The following is a 20,993-nucleotide window of genomic DNA, read 5'->3' on the forward strand; positions in this document are numbered from 1 at the left end:
CATCCCTGTCAGGATCACACACACCAACTTCAGGGACTGTGGTTCTGACAGCCCATGATGGTGTCTGCCGAACAGGCAGGGTCCCTTTGTCCTGAGAATCCTGTGTAGTGTCCAAAAAACTCCCCTGATGACTCTGGGCCCCTCTCTGCCAAATCTCAGGACTCATACAGTCCTCACCTCACCATCTGGCACTGGCTTCATGACTTCCTATCTATCCTGCAGGACGCCCTTCTCCCCGGAGACAGAGCTCCCCTCCTTCCCTCTTCTTTCTCCTCCCCTCCACCACCCCCTCCTCCTCGTCCATCTCTCACAGCATTAAGCACAGCATGAGTGGAAGTGGAGGTGACTCCAGAGGAAGCTCCAGAGGCTTGGCCAGGACATACTCCTTTCCAGAAGCATCTGGATCCTGACTGCCTCTCCAGTGAGGTAGCCAGCCCATCATGCCCACTGGGTTTAGGGCCCCCAGAGCTGTCTCAGGGAACCCACTCCATGTCTGACTCACCACTGTTGACTCAAATGAACTTTCAAAGCATACTCAGTGAGTCATTTGTTTCATTTTACCTGCTACCATTGCAAATTGAATTAAGGAAACATCTCCATGAAGGTGCTTCCACATCAGCAGGCAGTGAACATTTATTCTCAATTAATCTCTGGTTTGGGAAAAAGACAGGGAGCAAAGCCTCAACTGCTGTGTCATCTTGACTTGCCTTTGCTGCTCAGAAATGGACTGTACTTGAGATCTGTCATGTGACATTAGCAGTTCAGATGCAAGGTCAGGTTCAGTGAGGAAGTCTCCAAAGACTTCTAATGCTGTGGAACTTGTTGATCCTGGGACAGGTACCCTGTGAAGAATGTAGACCCACCTTCTCCCTAAAATTGCTTCATCTCATATTGGATTTAGGGAGGGGTAAGGGGTCAAAACATCCAAGCATCTAGAACACTTTATGTGGACACAGAGTCTCAGGCACTTGATAGCTGGAAGCCCATTCATCCTAGGATGCTGCGATGAAACAGGACATTGCAGGATTTCTCACAAACCTGATTCCTTATAAGAACGTTGAATCCTACCTGTGTCACTCTGAGCACTGACTTATGGCAGAAGAGCAGCAGAGCATGTCATGTGGACCTTCAGCTCCAAAAGAGGTGTAAAGTCACTTTTGTCTCTGTTTTCTCATCTTCCTGTCTTTCAGAGATCGAGCAGGGCAGTTGCGGTGACCCTGGCGTACCTGCATATGGCTGGAGGGAAGGCTCCCGGTTTCGCCACGGTGACACACTCAAGTTTGAGTGCCAGCCCGCCTTTGAGCTGGTGGGACAGAAGGCAATCACATGCCAAAAGAATAACCAATGGTCGGCTAAGAAGCCAGGCTGCGTGTGTAAGTGAGCAGGGAGGAGGCCATGCCAGGGTCTTCACTGAGAGGCAGGGGCCCATTTCCTAGCTAGTCCAGGAGCCCCGTCCCTGGGAACCTTGCAGGCTGTAACAACAGCTGCACTCTGATTGGTTTATTCTACTCCTCGGAACATTGCTGGTGGGGTCCTTATTTCTGGCAGGAATGTTGACTGTAGCACTGAGAACAAGTGCTCCTGACATTTGGGGATGCTCTTCAACATCGTCTTACCCTTCTTGGTGATCCTTAAGAGCAAGGAGACACCACTGGGGCAAAGCCCACCAGGCTCAGACCCAGACATTTCCTGCTCACCTTCATTGCCACCCCTGACAACATCTAATCCAGCAGGGTGGAAGGGACTGTCAAGTTTGTAAGATTGTAGACACCACCAGCCTCCAGTAACTGTGGGAAACTGGCCTTGCCAGGATATAAACAGTTTCCTAAAATTGCTTCATCTCATATTGGATTTAGGGAGGCATAAGGGATCAAGCTATCTTTGGTCTGTTGATCTTTTGGGGAAGGGGTTGGAGTTGAGTGCTCTGTTCTGTGGAGATAACAAAGAAGCCCTTCTTCCTTCCTCTTGGATGACCTGACCATACTTTGCAGCACAAATGACATCTTAAATCTTCAGTCACGGTGGGATTGGCAAGGATGAGGGGCTGTGTGTAGCCAAGGGAGGCCCAGACATGGTCTCCGTTGGGAAATCAAAATTTCCAGCTTCTCTGGGCTGTTACGTCTTCTCCCATCCCTTGTCACTCCACCTTCTCCATCTCTTTCCATGTGCTTCTCTCAGGGAAAGGCAGGCAGCCTGACCCTCAGATCCTTCACCTGGCTCAGTGGGTTACTTGGGGCCTCGAGTTCTGCATGCTAGAGATCGGTGATCCCTCAGGGCTGGGAGAGGAATAGCCTTGGAGACTGTCAGGGTCTCTGTGATGACTGAGAGTTTGGTGTATGAGTTGATGAGTTGGGATGTAACATGGTGATGATACTTTTTAAATGAAAAAAAAATCACTTTGTCCGACAAAGCATTTTGATGACTTTTAAGTTTATTTATGTAAAAAGTCTTGAGAGGTTTAAAGATCAAATCACCCTTAAATACACATTGAACAACTCACCCTTATTGAAAAAAAAATAAATTGCATGATATCTGCCCATCCCTGCTCCCCACTGTGGTTAGAATATAGAGCCCAACAGCATTAGCTGCATAGCACGCTGGGAGCCACAAGGACCTGGAGGAGCAGGGAGCAGCTCGGGGCAGGCAAACACAAAGGCTTTGCCCATTGCAGAGACCAAGCCCAGGGACGGGTGCACGGGACGGGGCTCTGCAGACGCAGGGCCTGAGAAGATAAAGGTACACACAGTGGGAGCCCCAGGTGCCATGGGGGCTTAATCTCTGAAATCCATCTAGATAAAACAAGGCAGGGAGAAATGGAGGAGGATCTAGCTTCTGTGACAAAGAGCTGGGAGGATTGACATGGGAAGCAAAAACAGCCAGCCTCTTAGGACCAGGATAAGGTTCACTGTCCCCCAAGCTGAAAGAGGCAGGTAGCAGAATGCCAGCTGAAGGACTGTTGCTTGATTCCTCCAAGAGTTTACTTGGCCCTTTGGCTCTTAGGAGCAGGTTTATAACATCCTTGTAAAACCTTCACCAAGGGCAGAAGACCTTGAAGTGCTGCCCAGCAGGCCCTTGGTGTCCACAAGCAGGGCCGGCAGCCTCCAGTGAACTGGGCACTGCTTGCAAACAGCTGAGAAGGAAAGAAGATAGGTCTGTCCCAACAAGTATGTGTCAGTGCTCCCTGTGGTTTGAAACAAGGACGAGGGGTCTGAGGCTTATGGATGAAAGCTAAGCAGGTACTCTGGGGAGCCGACATGGCATTTCTTCTTCTAGACAATTCTGGGATAGAGCAGGATGACATCCCCAGGCACTTCCATCACTCAAGTGTGTCTGGACATTGGAAAGTAACAGGACACAGCTTGAATCTCAGGGATGCTGGCTTCCATGGAGGAAGCCAGAGGGAGCCAACTGGCCCCATGCCTTTGCAGCATATAGCCAAGTCACACTTGCATTTCAACACAGTGAGGAACTTCCATCTGCCCACTCCCTACTGAGTACCCGGCAGGTAAGCTGATGCTTTTATAGGTCCTGGGCTTTGCCCTCAGGGAGCTCATAGTCCAATTGGTGATAAGAAAGTATGGTGATAAGAAAGGCCTGGTACATTGAGATGACTTTGGTTTCAAAATCTAAAGACCAGGTTCTTAGTTCTAGCTCAGCTTTGTGACTAAAGCCAGGCATCTTCTCTCTGGATTTTCATGTACTGACCTATCCAATAGGGTAGCACTCCATTGTGGCTCCAAAAATTCTAAGCCTCTATGATCATATTTATATGAAAAGATCACTATGACATAAATAGTCCTCACATTTCCCACAATAAATACCTGGAAGCTACTTTGAAAGTGGATCATTACAGAGCAGGTCATACTTTGATTGAGGGACAATGTTAAACTTTGGTGTTCTGCTCTTAACTCTAGATCAAATATGTTATAGTGTTATCAATAGAAAAGGGACAATACCTATAAAGATCTATAAAAATATAAAATATAAGGTTGGTCTCTGTGTTTTACAAAGTGCTCATAAATGTACATACAAAAGCTCCTCTAGCAAAAGTCAGCATAAGTGCCCTAAATTTTACAATACATTAGTCACAATAAATATTAACACAATACTTGGCAAACAACTTGCGGTTTCCTTATTGAGAGCTAGAAGGGGATTGGGGATATTATTTCAATGGCTTAAATTTCTTTGAGAAGTTGTCTGAAGAGGTGCAAAGTATTGTATTATTCTTCTCTTGAAACATTTTCTTCAAAACAGCTGTTTATTAGGGAATTACCCTGCCAAGAATACACAAATACAGTCTTCTTTCATGCTCCAAGACATTTTCTGTAGCAAGCAGAGACTTCAGAATCATTTTGTTGGCTTTTGAGCTGCCCTCACAGTAGTAGATGCTCAATAGACAGTCTTTTTTTAATTTCGGGTTTTAAGAAGATGATTTATCTCACAGTGAAAAACATTTTGAAAGAAAAGATGGTGGTAGCTTCTTTGCTCTTACTCTCTGGTCCTCAGTTAATTCACATCTCCAGGGACCCCTGTTCAAAATCAATGGGAAGTAATACCACTTTCCATCCATTCAAGCCATTGACTGCCTGTCTTCCCTGTGCTGAGCACCATGCATTGGATTCTGAGTTGTTCAGTCTCTGCCTAGGAAATTTGCTCATCCTGGCTGTCATGGTGGGAAAGCTTTGGCCAGGCTACATATATTCTTTACCTTCCAGAAGCTTTGCCCATTTTACCTCCTTCCTTACAAAAGAATAGAGAGCATTTCCCATACAATCTTGTCCAGTTATTCTTCCACCACAAGAGATACAACGGGAAGGAAGATACAAATAACTCTGATGGTGGTTTGCACAATACTTGATGCTTTGTTGACAGGCTGGCAGAATGCTTCACACTTCTTAAGGAAGCCAGGAAACCAATTATCAATCCATTAGCAGCCACTTTCAAAAGAAGCTTCAAAACAGCCTTCACCAGAGATATGCCAAGAATGCATGAATGCACACTTTCCTTTGCCATTTTGTAAACCACCTTAAGAAGATGTGAATCCTAATTGCTCAGTTCTTAATGTGTATAGTATATGTGTGAAATGTGAAGGCAGAAACTTCTTGGATGTATACGATTTAAGTTACAAATCAGCAATCTAATCTTGAGAGGTCAAGGGAGGGAAAATTGGATCCTTGGGTGCTCAGGGAAAATGTCCCAGAAGATACAAGACTTGAGCTGGGCTTTTGGAGAGTTGGAAGGTAAAGTAGGGTTTTCTAAACAGAGATGCTGTGGGAAATGGCCCTCTGCTAGTATCTTCCTGTCCTTTACTCTGACTTCCTCCTTACTTCTCCCACCTTCTGTTCTGGTGACACACACACACACACACACACACACACACACACATACACGCACACATTCTGGGATGAATTGGGTAATGGGATCTGCAAGAATCTGGTCTCTCACATGGACCATTACTCCAGAGTAGAGTTTCTCAAACTTAGCACTATTGATATTTTGGCCTAGATAATTCTTTTTGTGTGGGGCAGTATTGTGTATTATAGGATATTTAACACATCTGTGTCATCTACCAGTAGCACCCGCCCCACACACCAGCTGTGACAGCCAAAAATATCTCTACACAATGCCAAATATTCCCTGGGGGAAAGAAATCACAGATTAAGAATGACTAGTCTAGGATAACTTAGTTTTGTCAAATTCCAAATATGAAGAATCCTATGGATTTGTGTTTCAAGTGAGGCTATGATTAAAGTCTGTAGCATTATGAGAGTGGGAAGGCATGGGTTAGAGGAGAACACTAATTTTATTAAATGTTCTACATTATTGGGAAGATATGAGTCCTCCCTACTATGTTATGGGGTATTTATTCTCTCAACTTATAAATTAAAACAAGGTTCAAAGAAATATAACAAACACGATGGTCATAGAACCACTAAATAATAGGCTGGAATTTGAGCTGTTAATTAACAGAGCAGCAATTTGCACCCAGGTTCTTGCTGCAAGTCTTGCCCTCTCTCCATTGCACTAGATTTCTAGAAGTTTAGGGATCATCTGCAAATGTAAGGACAAGGAAGCCTTAGGATAAAAATACTAGGCCAGAGTACAGAAGCAAACTGCTGGCTGAGTTACCTTTATGAAGCAACAAAGGTTGACAAGAGTTAGACAAATCCAAGAAAGATAGATTTGTGACCCTTATTGGAAATCTACCAATATTGTATACCCCCACCATACAATATACTGGGGTTGAAACCTCTTCCTGATCTTTACATTTTCTCCCTTCCTTCTACCCATTCATTTATTTATCCATCTTGATTTATTGAGTACCTGCTATGTACAAAGTTAGCTGCATAAGAGGGTATGGCTGTTCCTGGTCAAATTCTAAACTGAAGGGCCTTTGGGGATGATCCTGCTCAGGTTAAAGGGACAATCTCATGGTGCCATGCCCTATATAATGTGCTGTAACTCTATCTCTAGACGTATCTGGAGCCCAAGGGCCAATACTTGACAAAGACTTTTGGTATGTTCTCGTATTTTCCAAGTTTAAGCTAATTTAATGGTTTAAATAAATCTAAAAGTTTAAATAAAGAAAATATTCATATTCTCTCTCCCTTAAACCAAACTGACTTCAAATTTGACCAGTCTTTTTTTATTCTTACCCATCTATACACATATGTTATGTGGTCTTCATCAGAGTGAGCATACCATTTTGCATTCTATGTTTTAAAGCCCATATTCTGTTATGAATCTTACCATGTTGCTACATGTATTTCATAGTTATCATTCTTAAAAATCTGTGGGTTCTTCTGTCAAGTGAATAAACCATGACTTATTCAACCAATTATATTTAATTATTTTATATAAGGCTATAATGAGCATCTTCAGGCCTATGGCTTTTTCTTCTCTTGAATTATTTCCTTAGAATAAATTTCTAGAATTGACATTATCTGATCAGGACATGAATATTTTTATGACTCTTGATGCATACTGTTGTATGGTTTCCCCAAAATATTGTGTCGGTTCATAATGCCAGTAGCAAAAGCTATAAGATTAAGAACAAGACTCATAAAACGTGTGGTCTTTTCATCCAGAAACATGGCATGCCTCTCTTTCATGTTTATCTACTTTCACTTTTCTAAAGATAACAACTTTGTGGTTTTCTTCGTTTAGATCACATATATATTGCTTGTAAACTTTGTTAGCTTCACTAAACTTCAGATATTTGTGTGGCCTTTTAAAAGTTGCTAATTTAATAGCTATAAGTTGAATCTATTTCTGTAGCACACCTTTGTTGACTACTGTGAAGTGCCCAGTGCTAAGTGCCGCGAATTCAGAGATGAATTGGGCACAGTCCGTGTCCTCAAGGAGCTCTTTTCATGTGGAGATAGACACCATTATATAAATGAAGTGGGCCCTTGTGGCTTATAATTTAGTTTTTCAAGGAGAAAACATTGATGCTATGAATATTAGGTTCATTCTTTTATTTAACACATAGTTATTGAGTGCCTGCAATGTGGCGGGCATCATAGTGGGTGCTGAACAGAAGAGCAACAGCCCCTCTTCTCATGGGGCATAGACTTGACATCTTCTCTGTTAGAGTGGTTGGGCCTGAAAGATGAGAGGCCCTGCTGGAAAAGGAGACATCCAAGAGGCGGCAGCGGGTTCTGGGAGAAGCCATAGGGTTTGGGCCTATGCAAAAGGGACACGTTCCATAGATACATTGACACACACATAAACACCCACGCACACACGTGTGCCCACACTGCAGGACTGGGTACTTGGGTTTGCAATGTTTCCTATAGGGGTTGGCTGCTGCCTAATGGATATGAATGAAGAAGGGAGGTGGGTTTATGGGAGCACAGTCTGGAGACAACTTCTGGGTAGCCATGGGCCAGAGACATGTCCCTGTTGGGGTAAGAGGTATAAAAGAGGTGTCTGGAGGACTGCCAAGATTGCCATCACAGGACACTGGATAGAGACTTTAGTCTTGGCCTTTCTTCAGCTGACCTGGGTCCAGCCCTGTCTAGGAGGGACATGGGGCATTTGCTGTTTCCAATCCCTGTATAGTGACTACTGGTACTGACGTGTGGCTACTGGGGTGTTGGTATTCCTTCCCAATTTGAAGGCATTCTTTCTATATTGTGTATAGAAATTCTTTGTGGTATTTGATATATGTATTTTCCTAATCTCATTGTCCCTATTTGTTTTCTATTTTTCATTGTATAGTTGTCTTACGTTTCTATATAAACAAATCTCTCAGTATTTGTGATTTATTTTCAAAGCTGACAAAGTTATTCTGCCATGGATCTGAGAAACAGTTCGTTCTATTTTTGGTTATTTGTCAGTAATTTGATTTTTTAAAATATAATTTGTTAATCCATCTGGAGTTTACTTAGATGAATGTATAATATTGTCCTAACTATTATGCAGTTTTCCAACACAATTTATTAAGTAATTCATTTCCCTTTTGATTTGAGGGAAATGAATTGTTTTATTACATACTGAATCCTCAGATGTAGTTAAGTCTATTTCTTGAGTCACCACTTTGTTCTGCTGCTCTATTTCTATCTTAGCACTGGTATTGAATAATTTTAATTGTTGTTTTATAATGTGTTCTAATATCTGGCAGAGCTAGAAACAACTCCTTCCTCCCTTAATTATTTTCTCTTTCAGAATATTCATTGTTATTCTCATCTGTTTGTTGTTCAAGATTAATTTTAGAATCATTTTGTCAGAGTAAAAAAAAATCCTATTGGGATTTTGTATGTGCACTCCTGTTAAAATATAAATTAACTTGAAGAAAATAGGCATTTTTATAATACACAGCCCTCATATCCAGACACATGTTTTTGTTCGCCTACTTTCGTTTTTCTAAATATAACAGCTCCATGGTTTTCTTCATATAAGTCACATGCATTGCTTCACATACATTGCTTGTTACCTTTATTCTTAAATAGGCAGGTACTTTTTTCACTTCTGCTCCCACCCTGCCCTCAGTGCACAGGTGAAGCATGCTCTATTTTCCCTCCCCTCTATGGCTGAAACCTAGTGTTCCCTGTAAACATACAATCCCAGATTTTCCAGGACAAATGCAATTTCAAACATCATTTCCCTTGGCCCAGAAAATGTGATCACAATAGCTAGAGTCCTTGGAAATTGCCTTTTTCAAATGATCAGAGCCAGAGTTGGGATCAGCAAAGATTTAAATGCATCAGCCTCAGCATGGGGGATAATATTCCTGGGAACTGTTTGTGATCAGGCCAGGGACCGTGATCAGTGTGAGCTTCCTCTGCTTAATGTAACATTCCCCTCATTTCTCTAGACTTCTTTCAAGGTTTCATTGACCTACAGATGGCCCCAGAAAATAAACAGGGAACTTAGGGAGTCCCAGGGCTCCCTCCCTCTGTTATCCAGTCCTCAAGAACCTGAACACTGAAGACCTGTGGTTTCGCTTTGCTAGTGGCAGGCAGAGCAGGGGGTGCCCGCTCTGCAGAATGCTCCCAGTGATCTGAAGGGGACATCACCTTGAGTGGAAAGTCAGGGGTGGTAGCAGGATGGGGGAGGGTCTGTATCTGCTACTGTACTGGAGAATGGGCACTAGTCATAGCTATGAAGCGTCCCAGGGCCATGGGGCAGCCTGGGAAGTGTATGCCAGAGTTGAGGGAGTCCACAGCTGAAAGAGCTGACCCTGGATGAAGGAATGGGTCACAAAGAAGGCTGCTGGTGTTGCCTCTCAGAATGTACAAGGAGGTGGAGTCAATTCTTGTCCTACCAGGCCAGTATGGGTCACATCATTGCCTGTTACCTTTGTTTTCAAATAGGCAGATACTTTATGGGGGAAGGAAGATTCTGGATTGACTCAGGTCCTCACCCAAGGGAATAGGGTGTATCCCGGCAGAGTATACCCTTGACCCAGCCAGAGGCTTCAGTCTCACAGCAGAGACTAGAGAGGAAACCATGAACCAGAATAGAAGCCCAGTCCTTGGACTGGGGCATACATATTGAAGAAGGGTTAGCAGGAGAGGGAGATCCTAAAACTGAGTGGGCCTATAGGTATGCTGGGCTTCTCACAAGCCCACCAGTTACTGGCTCTGTGCAGCCACACACATCTTACCCCAACAGTTTGTAGGAATAGAACTTCCCAATGTACCATCATGCTTAGCTGGGCTTGGCTTAGAATCTGGCTGTAAGAACCAAGCCCATGGGATCTAGGTCTTCAGTGTACCTGGCCAGGGTGAAATCAGGCAGACTGAAGGGATGGCTCACGAAGGAGGCTCCCAGCATTTCCTATCAGGATGTCCAAGGAAGTAGTCAACACTTTCCCTGCCAGGCCAGTGTGAGTCACATACATCACTTGTTTCCTTTATGTCTAAATAGTCAGGTACTTTATAGGAGAAGGAAGTGTCTTTGGTGGCCCTGCCTGGTCTAAAGTAGACCCAAACCCAGCTAACCATTAGAATCACTCATAGGCCTTTTAAAATACAAAATTCTTGGCCTTGTCCCCCCAAATTCCAATTCAGTAGGTCCAAAATGGGGCCTAGGAATTGTTGTTCTAAAAAACTCCTAGATGATCTAGACATTAGGTCATATTTCTGAACAACTAGTATGGAACACATACTGTATGCCAGTTGCTTGGGGAAAGTTTTGTGTCATTTCTGTGAGGTTTGGTCCCTTGAATTTGTCTCTTGAATTCCTCTGGGCTAATGAGAAGGCTTGAGCTCTTGGATTACATCATGCCAAGAGACTTTTTTCCTAGCTAATACTTGTGTCATGCCAAGATACATGGGGTTGTGATGCATGTGGTGATACGTTGTGTTCATATGCTGTTGCTATTAAGTTGACCAGGCTGAGCTGCCATAACTCAGTTGTTAGGATGATTGTAGTCTCCCAGGGTCCATGGGATGTTGACCTCTATGTTGGTATCCCATCAAGGAATGAGATGCATGGTCCAGTACTCCCACATTACAACTTGTTGTTTTTCATTTAATTTAAATGCAGCAAAATGTGGAAGGGAGTGGGTACTATGTACTGGCCATTACACTCAGCACCAGGCAAGTGATGAAGATGATTCAAACATGGTTCTTGCCCTCCAAGAGCTCATAGTCTAGTGAGTAAGATAAGCATGTGCTTTTATTTTAAAGCAGTCTCTGAATTATTGCAATCATAGATGTGGTCACAAAGTGCTACCAGAATGTAGAGGAAGAAAAATTCATTCCAACTGGCAGATTTTCAGAAGTCTTCTTGGAAGATTGTAGCACAGGCAAAAATTTCAGTCCAATCCAACCCAGGAATCTGTCCAAAACCAAACTGTGAACACAGTTTAATCCAAGGCCCAGTTCAAAGGCCTTATTCCAGCTAAGAGTCCTGGTCCAAGGTATATTAGGACCACAGCTACCTGCGTGGAATAGGAACTAGGAAAATTGGTCAGGCTTTAGGAGTCTAATCCTGAGCTGTGACCTCTACTTGTAGGGGAATGAGGTATCTCTGTCATTCTCATTTCAGCTTTCACCTTTGGGATCAAGCCAACAGGCTCTGTTTTCTCTGTAAAATATGCAAAGTTGTGTGTATGCATTCTCCACTGTGCTCTGCCATGCCTGACTCAGAGAGCTGTGGAGGCCAACAGAATTTCCCCAACCAGGGTCTGTTTTCACAGCTGCTGGCTCAAAAGCTGGAGCTTGAAGTTCTATCAATACCCCAACCCTGTTCTTTGAGCCTCTTGGTGAATTTGTCATCTTACTTGAACATATGTGCATTACTATCAGCCCTCAGTGATGTGGGTGTCCTCAGACTCTGTGGTCCTCGGGGAAGGCACTACATACCTTTTCCAGGGCTTGGCTTTCTAAGAGGGCCTTGGGTTACCCCCTCTTGTGTTGATTGGCCCTTCCTCTAGGCCTTATATACAAGAGCAATCTTTTGGGGGACTCAGGGGAGGTGGGTTCAGAGAAAAGGCTCCTGGCCCTAGGCTACCTGATCAACTCTCATCTTGCTCTGGGACTTAGATCAGACTCCTCCATGGTCTTGCAGGGAGCTCTCCCAGGCTACCTGTAAACTCCCTTGGATTATCGTGTTTCTCCTGGGAGAAAATCCAAATGTACTTCCTTGTGTTCATGGAGAACAACCAGCATGTATTGTTTTCCAGTCTTCATTGGGTGGTGGTCTGAGGCATGAAAGGACCATGGCAGTTCTAGACTCCTTGAGTGAGGATGCTCTGATGAACAGGCTTAGAATGCATGATGGAGCTCTCTAACAGAGCTCAAGGGCTCAGGTGAAGAGGACAAGCCCTGAGTGCCTCAAAGACCCAGGGACCTGGGCCTACAGTCCTGAGAACATCCCCTGAGTTGTTGAAGATGTGATCCACACCCTTCCTTGAATTCCTCTGGGCTAATGGGAAGGCTTGAGCTCTTGGATTACAACATGCCAAGATACTTTTTTTGTAGCTAATACCTGTGTCTGGCTGACCAGATTAATAAGAGCAGCTGAAGCTAAGCTTAGCTGGGCATAGAGACCAGCTGGGATCTGCCCATGTAGCAAGAAATAGGACGCACGAGTATCACTCATAGGATCCTGGGGGCTGGATGCAGGCAGCTGTGGGATCTCACAGGAGAGAAGCACTTTTGAGTAGCCTTTGCTTGGGACATGGAAGGACTAGGTCATCAGGACTTCCATCTGTTCCCCAACATGTCACAGTTCCTCAGAATCTCACAGTGAGACTCAAGACTGACAGAATATCCAACACTCAAGTGAAGAGCTGTTCAGTACCAGGTACCCCCATGCAGCTGACAGTGCCTCTCCTTTCTAAGGTGATCTGCCCACAGATCTGCTCACAAAAGGTGCCTCACCAGGTCACAGTTGGCAGTCGAGCAGTCAATCATTCCTGCAAATGGGGAGTTTTGTCAGAATCTTCTGGACTTGGAGTTACCCGTTCATTCCTTGAGGAGAGGAGGGACTGAGGATCAAAGAGCAAACCTTTCGGCCTGGGGTCTTGCTGGATAGAGGGTGTGGTAAGGGAGAAGTGGGGAGACACCACTTTTGCTGCCTTAGTAAGCTGATTAAGACTAGGAGATATACCAAGCAGAAGCATGTGTGGAGACAGCCATCAGCAGCAGAGTGGGGGTGTCCCTCTTGTTTCAAATTCAGCCAAAATTGAATGTATACCTTCCCTGAGCCCAGCACAGTGCTGTGTTCCATGCCTTCACAAACTTCATTGCGTTGAGTCTTCACAACAAAGCTGTAATTTAGAAGTTATTAATCCCATTTTTATATATGAGGGGAAAGACTCAATGATGTAAAGTACCTGCCCTCTTCCTCCCTCCCAAATGCGTAGAACTAATAAGTGAAAAATACATGCAAACCCCCAATTTTTAGAAGGATTCATATTTGCTCCAACTTTGGCATGGTGGCTTGGTCTGGCTATGTATATTTTCCAAAGAACTTATGGCTTGTTTTCAAGGTAAAAGCTGAGCCCCAAGAGTGTGGACTCAGCTACTTCCCAGTAGCATAGGGCAGGGGGCCTTTTTTGTGCTTTGTTCCGTAAGGTATCAGAATCTTTCCTGTGAGCTGGGGATATGAGTTCCTCAGCCAGCCACTGAGGAATGCATGAAAATCCCAGTGCAGAGCCTGGCCTTGGGAAAGGCCTCTAAACATCTCAATGAAGAGGGCCTAAAGTCCGGGGTAAGCACCTGGAATGGTTTGGTGGGGGCATTGCATTATTCCAGAGGTGTGGCAAGAATCAGTCATGGCCACAGGGTAATTCCAGGCAGTGGGTAATTTCCAAAGGTTATGCTGATAAACAGTCATGTAATTTATACCAAGAACCTAGCCAACCTCTATGGGATACAGGTAACAGGGTCCAGCCATAGAGGGCAAGAACTTAGCAATCATCAGACCCCTACCAATGAGTTTCAGTTTAGGATTCCAGTTCCAGAGGGGATTGAGTTGTGAATGAGGAACTTGAAGCAAAAGCTAGTTTCATGAATAGCTGCTACCATGAGTAGGGTGACAATATATCCCTATTCGCTTGGGACAATCCCAGTTTACATCTTTTGTTCTAGGTAATTATCCATAGTACCATCTATCATTCTCAAAACCAGTTTGGGCAATATGTTACGTGGGTACCCTAACATGCCAAAGACCTCATGCCAAGAAAGGAATTGGGCCTCAGTGATTGATTTGAATGCCATGCCAAGAGAGATCTCTGAGTCAAAGGTCTATGAGGCTATATATAGTGGTTTGTCTTTTTTTTCTTACTTGTCACTGACTTGAAACTCAAGCTCTGGGCTGGTCGCTCACGCCTGTAATCCCAGCACTTTGGGAGGCTGAGGCAGGCAGATCATGAGGTCAGGAGATCAAGACCATCCTGGCTAACACCGTGAAACCCCGTCTCTACTAAAAATACAAAAAATTAGCCGGGCGTCGTGGCGGGCGCCTGTATTCCCAGGTACTCGGGAGGCTGAGGCAGGAGAATGGCGTGAACCTGGGAGGCAGAACTTGCAGTGAGCAGAGATTGCGCCACTGCACTCTAGCCTGGGTGACAGAGAGAAACTCTGTCTCAAAAAAAAAAGAAAAAAAGAAACTCAAGCTCTGTATGATTAACCCCTTCCTACCTCTCTCCCCCTCATCCCATGCCACTCTTCCATCAAAACTCTTGCCTACCTCAATGCCTTTCCACTTACAGTTCACCATGTTGGAGTGTCCCTCACAGGACTGGCTCCATCTCATCATTCCTTAACTGTCACATTCCCAGAGAGACCATCTCTAACCACCTTATCCAGAAAAGTGATGTCACTTTTTATTTCCTTCATACCCTTTTTTATAAGTGTATTAGTCAACTTTTGCTGTGGCATCAACAGCCCGAAACTGTCAGTGACTTGAAACAATAAATATTTATTTATTACTCATATCTCAAGAGGGTTGTAAGTCAGCTGCAGCTCTGCAGGGCTCTCCTGGGCTCCACATAACATCTCATTCTGGGACACAGGCTGAAGGACCACGTTGTACCTAGAGCATGTTGTTCTCATGCCAGAAGGCAAAAGCTTCAGGGAAAAGAGCCAAACTACTCAAGTACATTTAAAGCCTCTGCTTGGAAATGCCTATGTCATGTCCACTCACAATTCCGTGGGCTAAAGTAAATTGCAAGACTAAGCCCAAAGTCAATGGGAATAGGGAAGTGAGCACCACCTCAAAAGATGTATAGCAAGGGCAAGGAGAGAACAAATGATTGTGAACAATTAGTATGATCTACCATAATAAGTGATGCTTATTTTATTTGTTGATTATCTGGCACCCTCACTAAACTATAAACTCCCTGAGGGCAGACCTGTATATGTCTAGTTCATTGTTGTACCAATCATACAGCAAATTCTTTGTATTATTTTCCTATTTTTGTTACAGTTATTATTAGTAGTGTTATATTGCTGCTATTATATAAACAAAGCCAACACAGCTGGAGTCGGAGAGCCTTTGGTTTGGAAGATGCTTGGCTGCCCAGGGTCTATTGGCAGCAGGATTTTATTCCACAGCCCTCAAGCTAGTGTAGTTATAGCCAAGAGTGGCTGAGGCCCTGAGTGCAATGAGCCTGTCATACAGACTCTATCACTGCAGCTAGGAAGGATAAGTGGGGGAGGAGAGAACATTCTAGAAAAAGAAAATCACTGGGGCAAAAATACAAACATGGATTAGCCTTGCACATTTGGAGAGCTGCAAGTAGTTTAATCTGACTGGAGTGTAGGGTGCAATGGGGGAGGGTGGGGAGAGTGGAAAAATAAAAATAAAAAAGATTGGCAAGGGCCTTAGGTCACTGAGAGTCTTTTCTGCCCCTATGAGGAGTCTAGACTTTATCTTCTGTGCAGCAGGGAGTCTTTAAGAAGTCCCAAGCAAGGATGTAACAGCAAAAGAATTTGTGATTTTCAAAATTGACCCTGGAGCCAATATGGAGGATGGATTCAAAATGAGTGAAATTTAAAATAGGACACCAGGTAGACTCTGGCAGTAGGAAGAGGGCCTCCACTTAATAGGGATGTGATGAGGATGTGACAAGTACAAGAGATACTAAAGAGATAGAATCAACAGAAGTTAGTTACTGATTGAATATGAGAGCGAGGGAGAAGGAGTTGACATATTTTGCTTAGGCAACTGGGTGTTGTCATTCATGGAGATAAGGAATGAAGGAGGCTTAGAAAAATAGATAAAAAGTTCAATTTTGGACATGCATTCGAGGTGCCAGTGGGATCTCCAGGAGGAATGTACATCAGACAGTTTTGCATCAAGTCTGGAGTGTGGTAGGAGGGTTTGGGTTACTAGAATTTATTTTGGAGGCAGTGGCATAAAGGAAGCAAGAGTGGGGAGTGAGAAGAGTGCCTAGGGCAAACCTATACCTGGGTGATGGAAGGGCTGAGTCATTTGTTAATGCCAGGGAACATTCCAGGTCCCAGAGAACCTTGGTTCCCTTGAGAACCAAGTTTGGGGAACTTTAGCCCCTGAGAATTAAGTTTGGGGAAGAAGACAAAAAGTTCAATTGTGGACATGTTTTAAGTTGCTGTGATAAAATCCAAACTGACTCTCATGATTTTTAAGAGACCTTGTCATCCTCTTTAGTTCACCTTGTGTTCCTTGCTCCATCTATCACCCTGCTTCTACCTACCATGCTGGCCTCCCTTCTGTCCCTCACATGCACCAAGCTCATTCCCACCCCAGGGCCTTTGCCCTTGTAATTCTTTCCCCCTGCAGTGAACCTTCCTTAGAATGATTGGTTCCTTATCATCAGGCCACAGTCCAAAGGCCACCTCCTCAGACAGGCCATTCCTGCTGCCTTATTAAAAGCAGCCCACCTCTATGCCATTCATTCTTTTCTTCGTCACCTCTTAGAATGTAAACTTCAGAGGGACTAAGGACTTGCTTATCCATCTTGGTGGCTGCTGATCCCATACCTAGAATAGGGACAGGCACACAGCAGGTGCTCCATCACTCCATCAATACTTGAGCTAGGTGGAGATATTTCAAAGACCACTGGATACACAGGTCTGGTGTTCAGAAGAAATGTCTTTCCTGCAGGCATACATTTAGGAGTTATGTGAGGATGAGATGCCCTAAAGAGGACAAGCAAGTGAGAAGATGACCCTGAAATGGATCTGTTCATGTTTCAAAAGGTAAAAGTCAGGTAGAGAGGAAAGCTTTCAAATGACTGCCAAGGGACGGTCAGAGCTAGAGGTGAAAAACCTGGAGAAGGTATTATGGAAGAACCAAAGTGTCTTAGGAATGAGAGAGGGCTAACTCTGTTGATTGCCCTTCTAATTTGTCTCAGAACACCGATGCTCAAATTCTACCTGTCCAAGAGGTGGAAACTGGGCAGAAAAAAAAAGAAACACAAAAACTTGAGTACAAGCCAGGTATCTAAGACCAGAGTGAGCAACATAGTGAGAACCCCCCACCCCCGCACACACACATCTCTTAAAAAAAAAATAAAAATAATTAGTCAGGCATAGTGGCACACACCTATAGTCCCAGCTACTTGGGAGGCTGAGGTGAGAGGATCACTTTTAGCCCAGGAGTTCAGGACTACAGTGAGCTACGATTGCACCACTGCATTGCAGCCCAGAGATAGTGAGACCCCTTTCTCTAAAGAATTTTTTAAAGAAAAAATAACATGGGCACAATTTATGGCTTTTGGACTGGATTATATCAAATATGAATCTAGGAGGACATACATGTGCTCAGGAAATGTGCAGCCAGTATTGCCCATTTATCCTTCATACTCCTTTTGGAATGTGTGTGAATTTCTAGACTGCATCCTCAGTATTCTCCTTAGAGAGAACGGAGCCTAAAGTTAACTTAATCTTGTTTATGATAAGGCTAAGCCCTGCCCAGTAACTAGCTTTGCCCTGATGCAGGTGACCTTGAGAAACTCACACAGTGTCTTTGGGACTAACACAGTTAAATGATAACTTTCACCAAGCTCTAGTGCCAGAGATGACATTAAGATAACTGAGACACAACTTTACATACACTGAGCTTCTGAGCAGAAAGAGGTGAAAGAAATTTAAGGTTGGGTTTGTGAAGCCTCTGCTTCCAGCTCAACAATAGCTGAATCAGCAGAGCTGCCTGCATTTACTTATCTAGATTCATACACTGAAGCAAGAACAATCTGATTGGGCCACTTCTGCTTGGGTGAGCATTGCTGGAGAAAATCACCCAACCAGACAAATTGGCACTGCTATAAATTCATGAACACCAATCTCAGTCAGGCTTAGAACAGTGCCTAGCAATCCATCTGTGTTTCTCAAGTCATTCTCTTCTCCATTTCTCCATGGAAACTACGCCAAATATTCACTACCCTGCTCGAACCCATGAACAGCCCCTTCTCCTCACCTTACTCCTACCTCACAGGCAACACTCTCAATTTTCAAATACTGAAGACACCAAGCCTACAAACCAACACCCATCCTCACCATTCCTCTATTCTTCCCAGTTTTTATAATAGATGATCAATCCTTTCTCCCATCAAAAAACAATTTCCCTATAAATTACCCATCAAAAAATTTTTAGCATAACTCCATTTATGCTTTAGATAAGGAACCTTTAAAAACTTTTAACATAACAATGAGAAATGTATTTTTACCTTGTAACTTTGTACACACTTGCACATAATTGAAACATACATTTCACAAGCAGTACTTACCTTTACTACTTACATTGAACTCAGATATTTCCTATTCTCTTCCTTTATTAGCCCATTCTTGCATTGTTATAAAGAAATTTCTGAGGCTGGGTAATTTATAAAGAAAAGAGTTTGAATTTGGTTCATAGTTCTGCAGGTTGCACAGGCATGGCACCAAGATCTGTTCAGCTCCTGATGAGGACCTCAGGAAGCTTACAATTATGGCAGAAGGCAAAGGAGAGCCAGTGTATCACACGGCAAGAGTGGGAGCAAGATGGGGGTGAGGTAGGTGATAGGTACCACATTCTTTTAAACAACCAGATCTTGCATGAACTACCAGAGCAAGGATTCACTTATAACCAAGGGGATGATGCTAAGCCACTCATGAAGAATCTAACCCCATTATCCAAATACCTCCCACCAGGCCCCATGTCCAACATTAAGGATTACATTTCAATGTGCTATGTGGAGGAGACAAATATCCAAAGCATATCATTCTGCCCCTGGCTCCCCAAATCTCATGTCCTTTTCACATTGTAAAATACAATTATCCCTTCCCAATAGTCCCCCAAAGTCTTAACTTATTCCAACATGAACCCAAAAGTCCTAAGTCTACAGGCTCATCTGAAGATGAATTCCTTCCACCTATGATCTGGTGAGATCAAAAGCAAATTATTTACTTCCGGGATACAATGGTGTACAGACATTTGGCAAACATTCTCATTCCAAAAGGGAGAAATTGGCCAAAAGAAAGGGGTAACAGGCCCCACACAATTCTAAAACCCAGCAAGACAGAGGTTAAATCTTAAAGATCCAACATAACCCTCAACTCCATATCCCACATCCTGGGCACATTGGTGCATGGGGTGAACTCCCAAGGCCTTGGGCAGCTCTGCCTCTGTAGCTTTGCAGAGTGCGGTCCTTGTGGCTGCTCTCATGAGTTGGACTTGAACACCTGTTGCTTTTCCAGGCTCAGGATGCAAGCTTGCCATGACTCTACCATTTTGGAGTCTGGAGGGTGGCAGCCCCCTTCCCACAGCTCCACCAGGCACTTCACTGGTGGGACTCTGTGTGGGGGTTCCGACCCCACATTGCCACTCCACACTGCCCTAGTAGAAGTTCTCTGTTAAGGCTCAGCCCCTGCAGCAGGCATCTGCCTGGGTGCCCAGAATTTCTCATACATCCTCTGAAATCTATGGAGAAATTGCCAAGCCTTCTTCATACTTGCATGCTGTGCACCCACAGGCTTAACATTGCGTGAAAGCTGCTGTATCTGGAGCCCTTTGAGCTGTGGTTGCAGCTGGAGCAGCCAGGATGCAGGGAGCGATGTTCTGAGGCTGCACAGGACCGCAGTGCCCCAGGCCTGGTCCCTGAAATCATTCTTTCTTCCTGGGCCTCTGGGCCTATGATGCGAGAGGCTGCTGCAAAGATTGCTGAAATGCCTTCAAGGCCTTTTTTCCATTGTCTTGGATGTTAGCACTTGGCTCCCTTTCAGTAATGCTAATCTTTCTAGCAAGTGGTTGCTCTACAGACTGCTTAGATTCTTTCTTTACCACAGGGCCAGGCTGCAAATTTTCCAAACTTTTGTGCTTTTCTTCTCTTTCAAATGTAAGTCCCAACTTTAAGTCATCCCTTTGCTCCTGTTCTGATCATGGGCTGTTAGAAGCAGCCATGCTAATTCTTGAATGCTTTGCTGCTTAGAAATTTTTTCCATCAGATACCCTAGGTTGTCACTCTTAAGTTCAAACTTGCAAAAAGCCCTAGGATATGGACTTAATGCAGCCAAGTTATTTGCTAGGGAGTAGCAAGGGTGACCTCTACACCAATTCCCCATAAGTTCCTCATTTCCATCTGAGACCTGTTAGCCTGGCCTTCACTGTCCGTATTTCTATCAGCATTTTGGTGACAACCTTTTAAACAGTCTCTAAGAAATTACAAACTTTCCCTCATTTTCTTATCTCCTGAGACCTTCAAATTCTTCCAGCCTATCCCTGTTACCCAGTTCCAAAGCTGCTTCCACATCATCAGGTATCTTATAGTAACATCCCACACCCCTGGTACCAATTTTCTGTGTTAGCCCATTCTTGTATTTCTATAAATACTTGAAGCTGGGTAATTTATAAAGAAAAGAGGTTTGATTTGGCTCGTGGTTCTGCAGGCTGTACAGGCATGGCACCGACATCTGCTCAGCTCCTGGTGAGGGTCTCAGGAGGCTTACAATCATGGCAAAAGGGAGCCAGCATATCATATGGTAAAAGTGGGAGCAAGGTAGGGTGGGGGCACCACACTCTTAAGAAACCAGATTTCATGTGAACTACCAGAACAAAAATTCACTCACCACCAA

The 20,993-nt window shown here is 44.1% G+C and overlaps 1 protein-coding gene across 7 annotated transcripts in view; it reads left to right on the forward strand.

Annotated features, from left to right (window-relative positions):
- CSMD2 (CUB and Sushi multiple domains 2) overlaps positions 1–20,993 on the forward strand; it is a 664,749-nt gene that overhangs the window by 404,331 nt on the left and 239,425 nt on the right. For 5 of the 7 annotated variants that reach the window (XM_054538082.2, XM_054538100.2, XM_054538075.2 and 2 more), the window contains exon 13: positions 1,191–1,373. The exons of the other annotated variants lie outside the window; for them this stretch is intronic. In XM_054538082.2, coding sequence (XP_054394057.1) covers positions 1,191–1,373 — 183 coding nt within the window. The remainder of the gene's footprint in view (positions 1–1,190; positions 1,374–20,993) is intronic. 7 annotated transcript variants of the gene reach the window in all.

The sequence above is a fragment of the Pongo abelii genome, chromosome 1 (assembly GCF_028885655.2).
Source record: "Pongo abelii isolate AG06213 chromosome 1, NHGRI_mPonAbe1-v2.0_pri, whole genome shotgun sequence".
In the NCBI taxonomy this organism is placed as follows: domain Eukaryota; kingdom Metazoa; phylum Chordata; class Mammalia; order Primates; family Hominidae; genus Pongo; species Pongo abelii.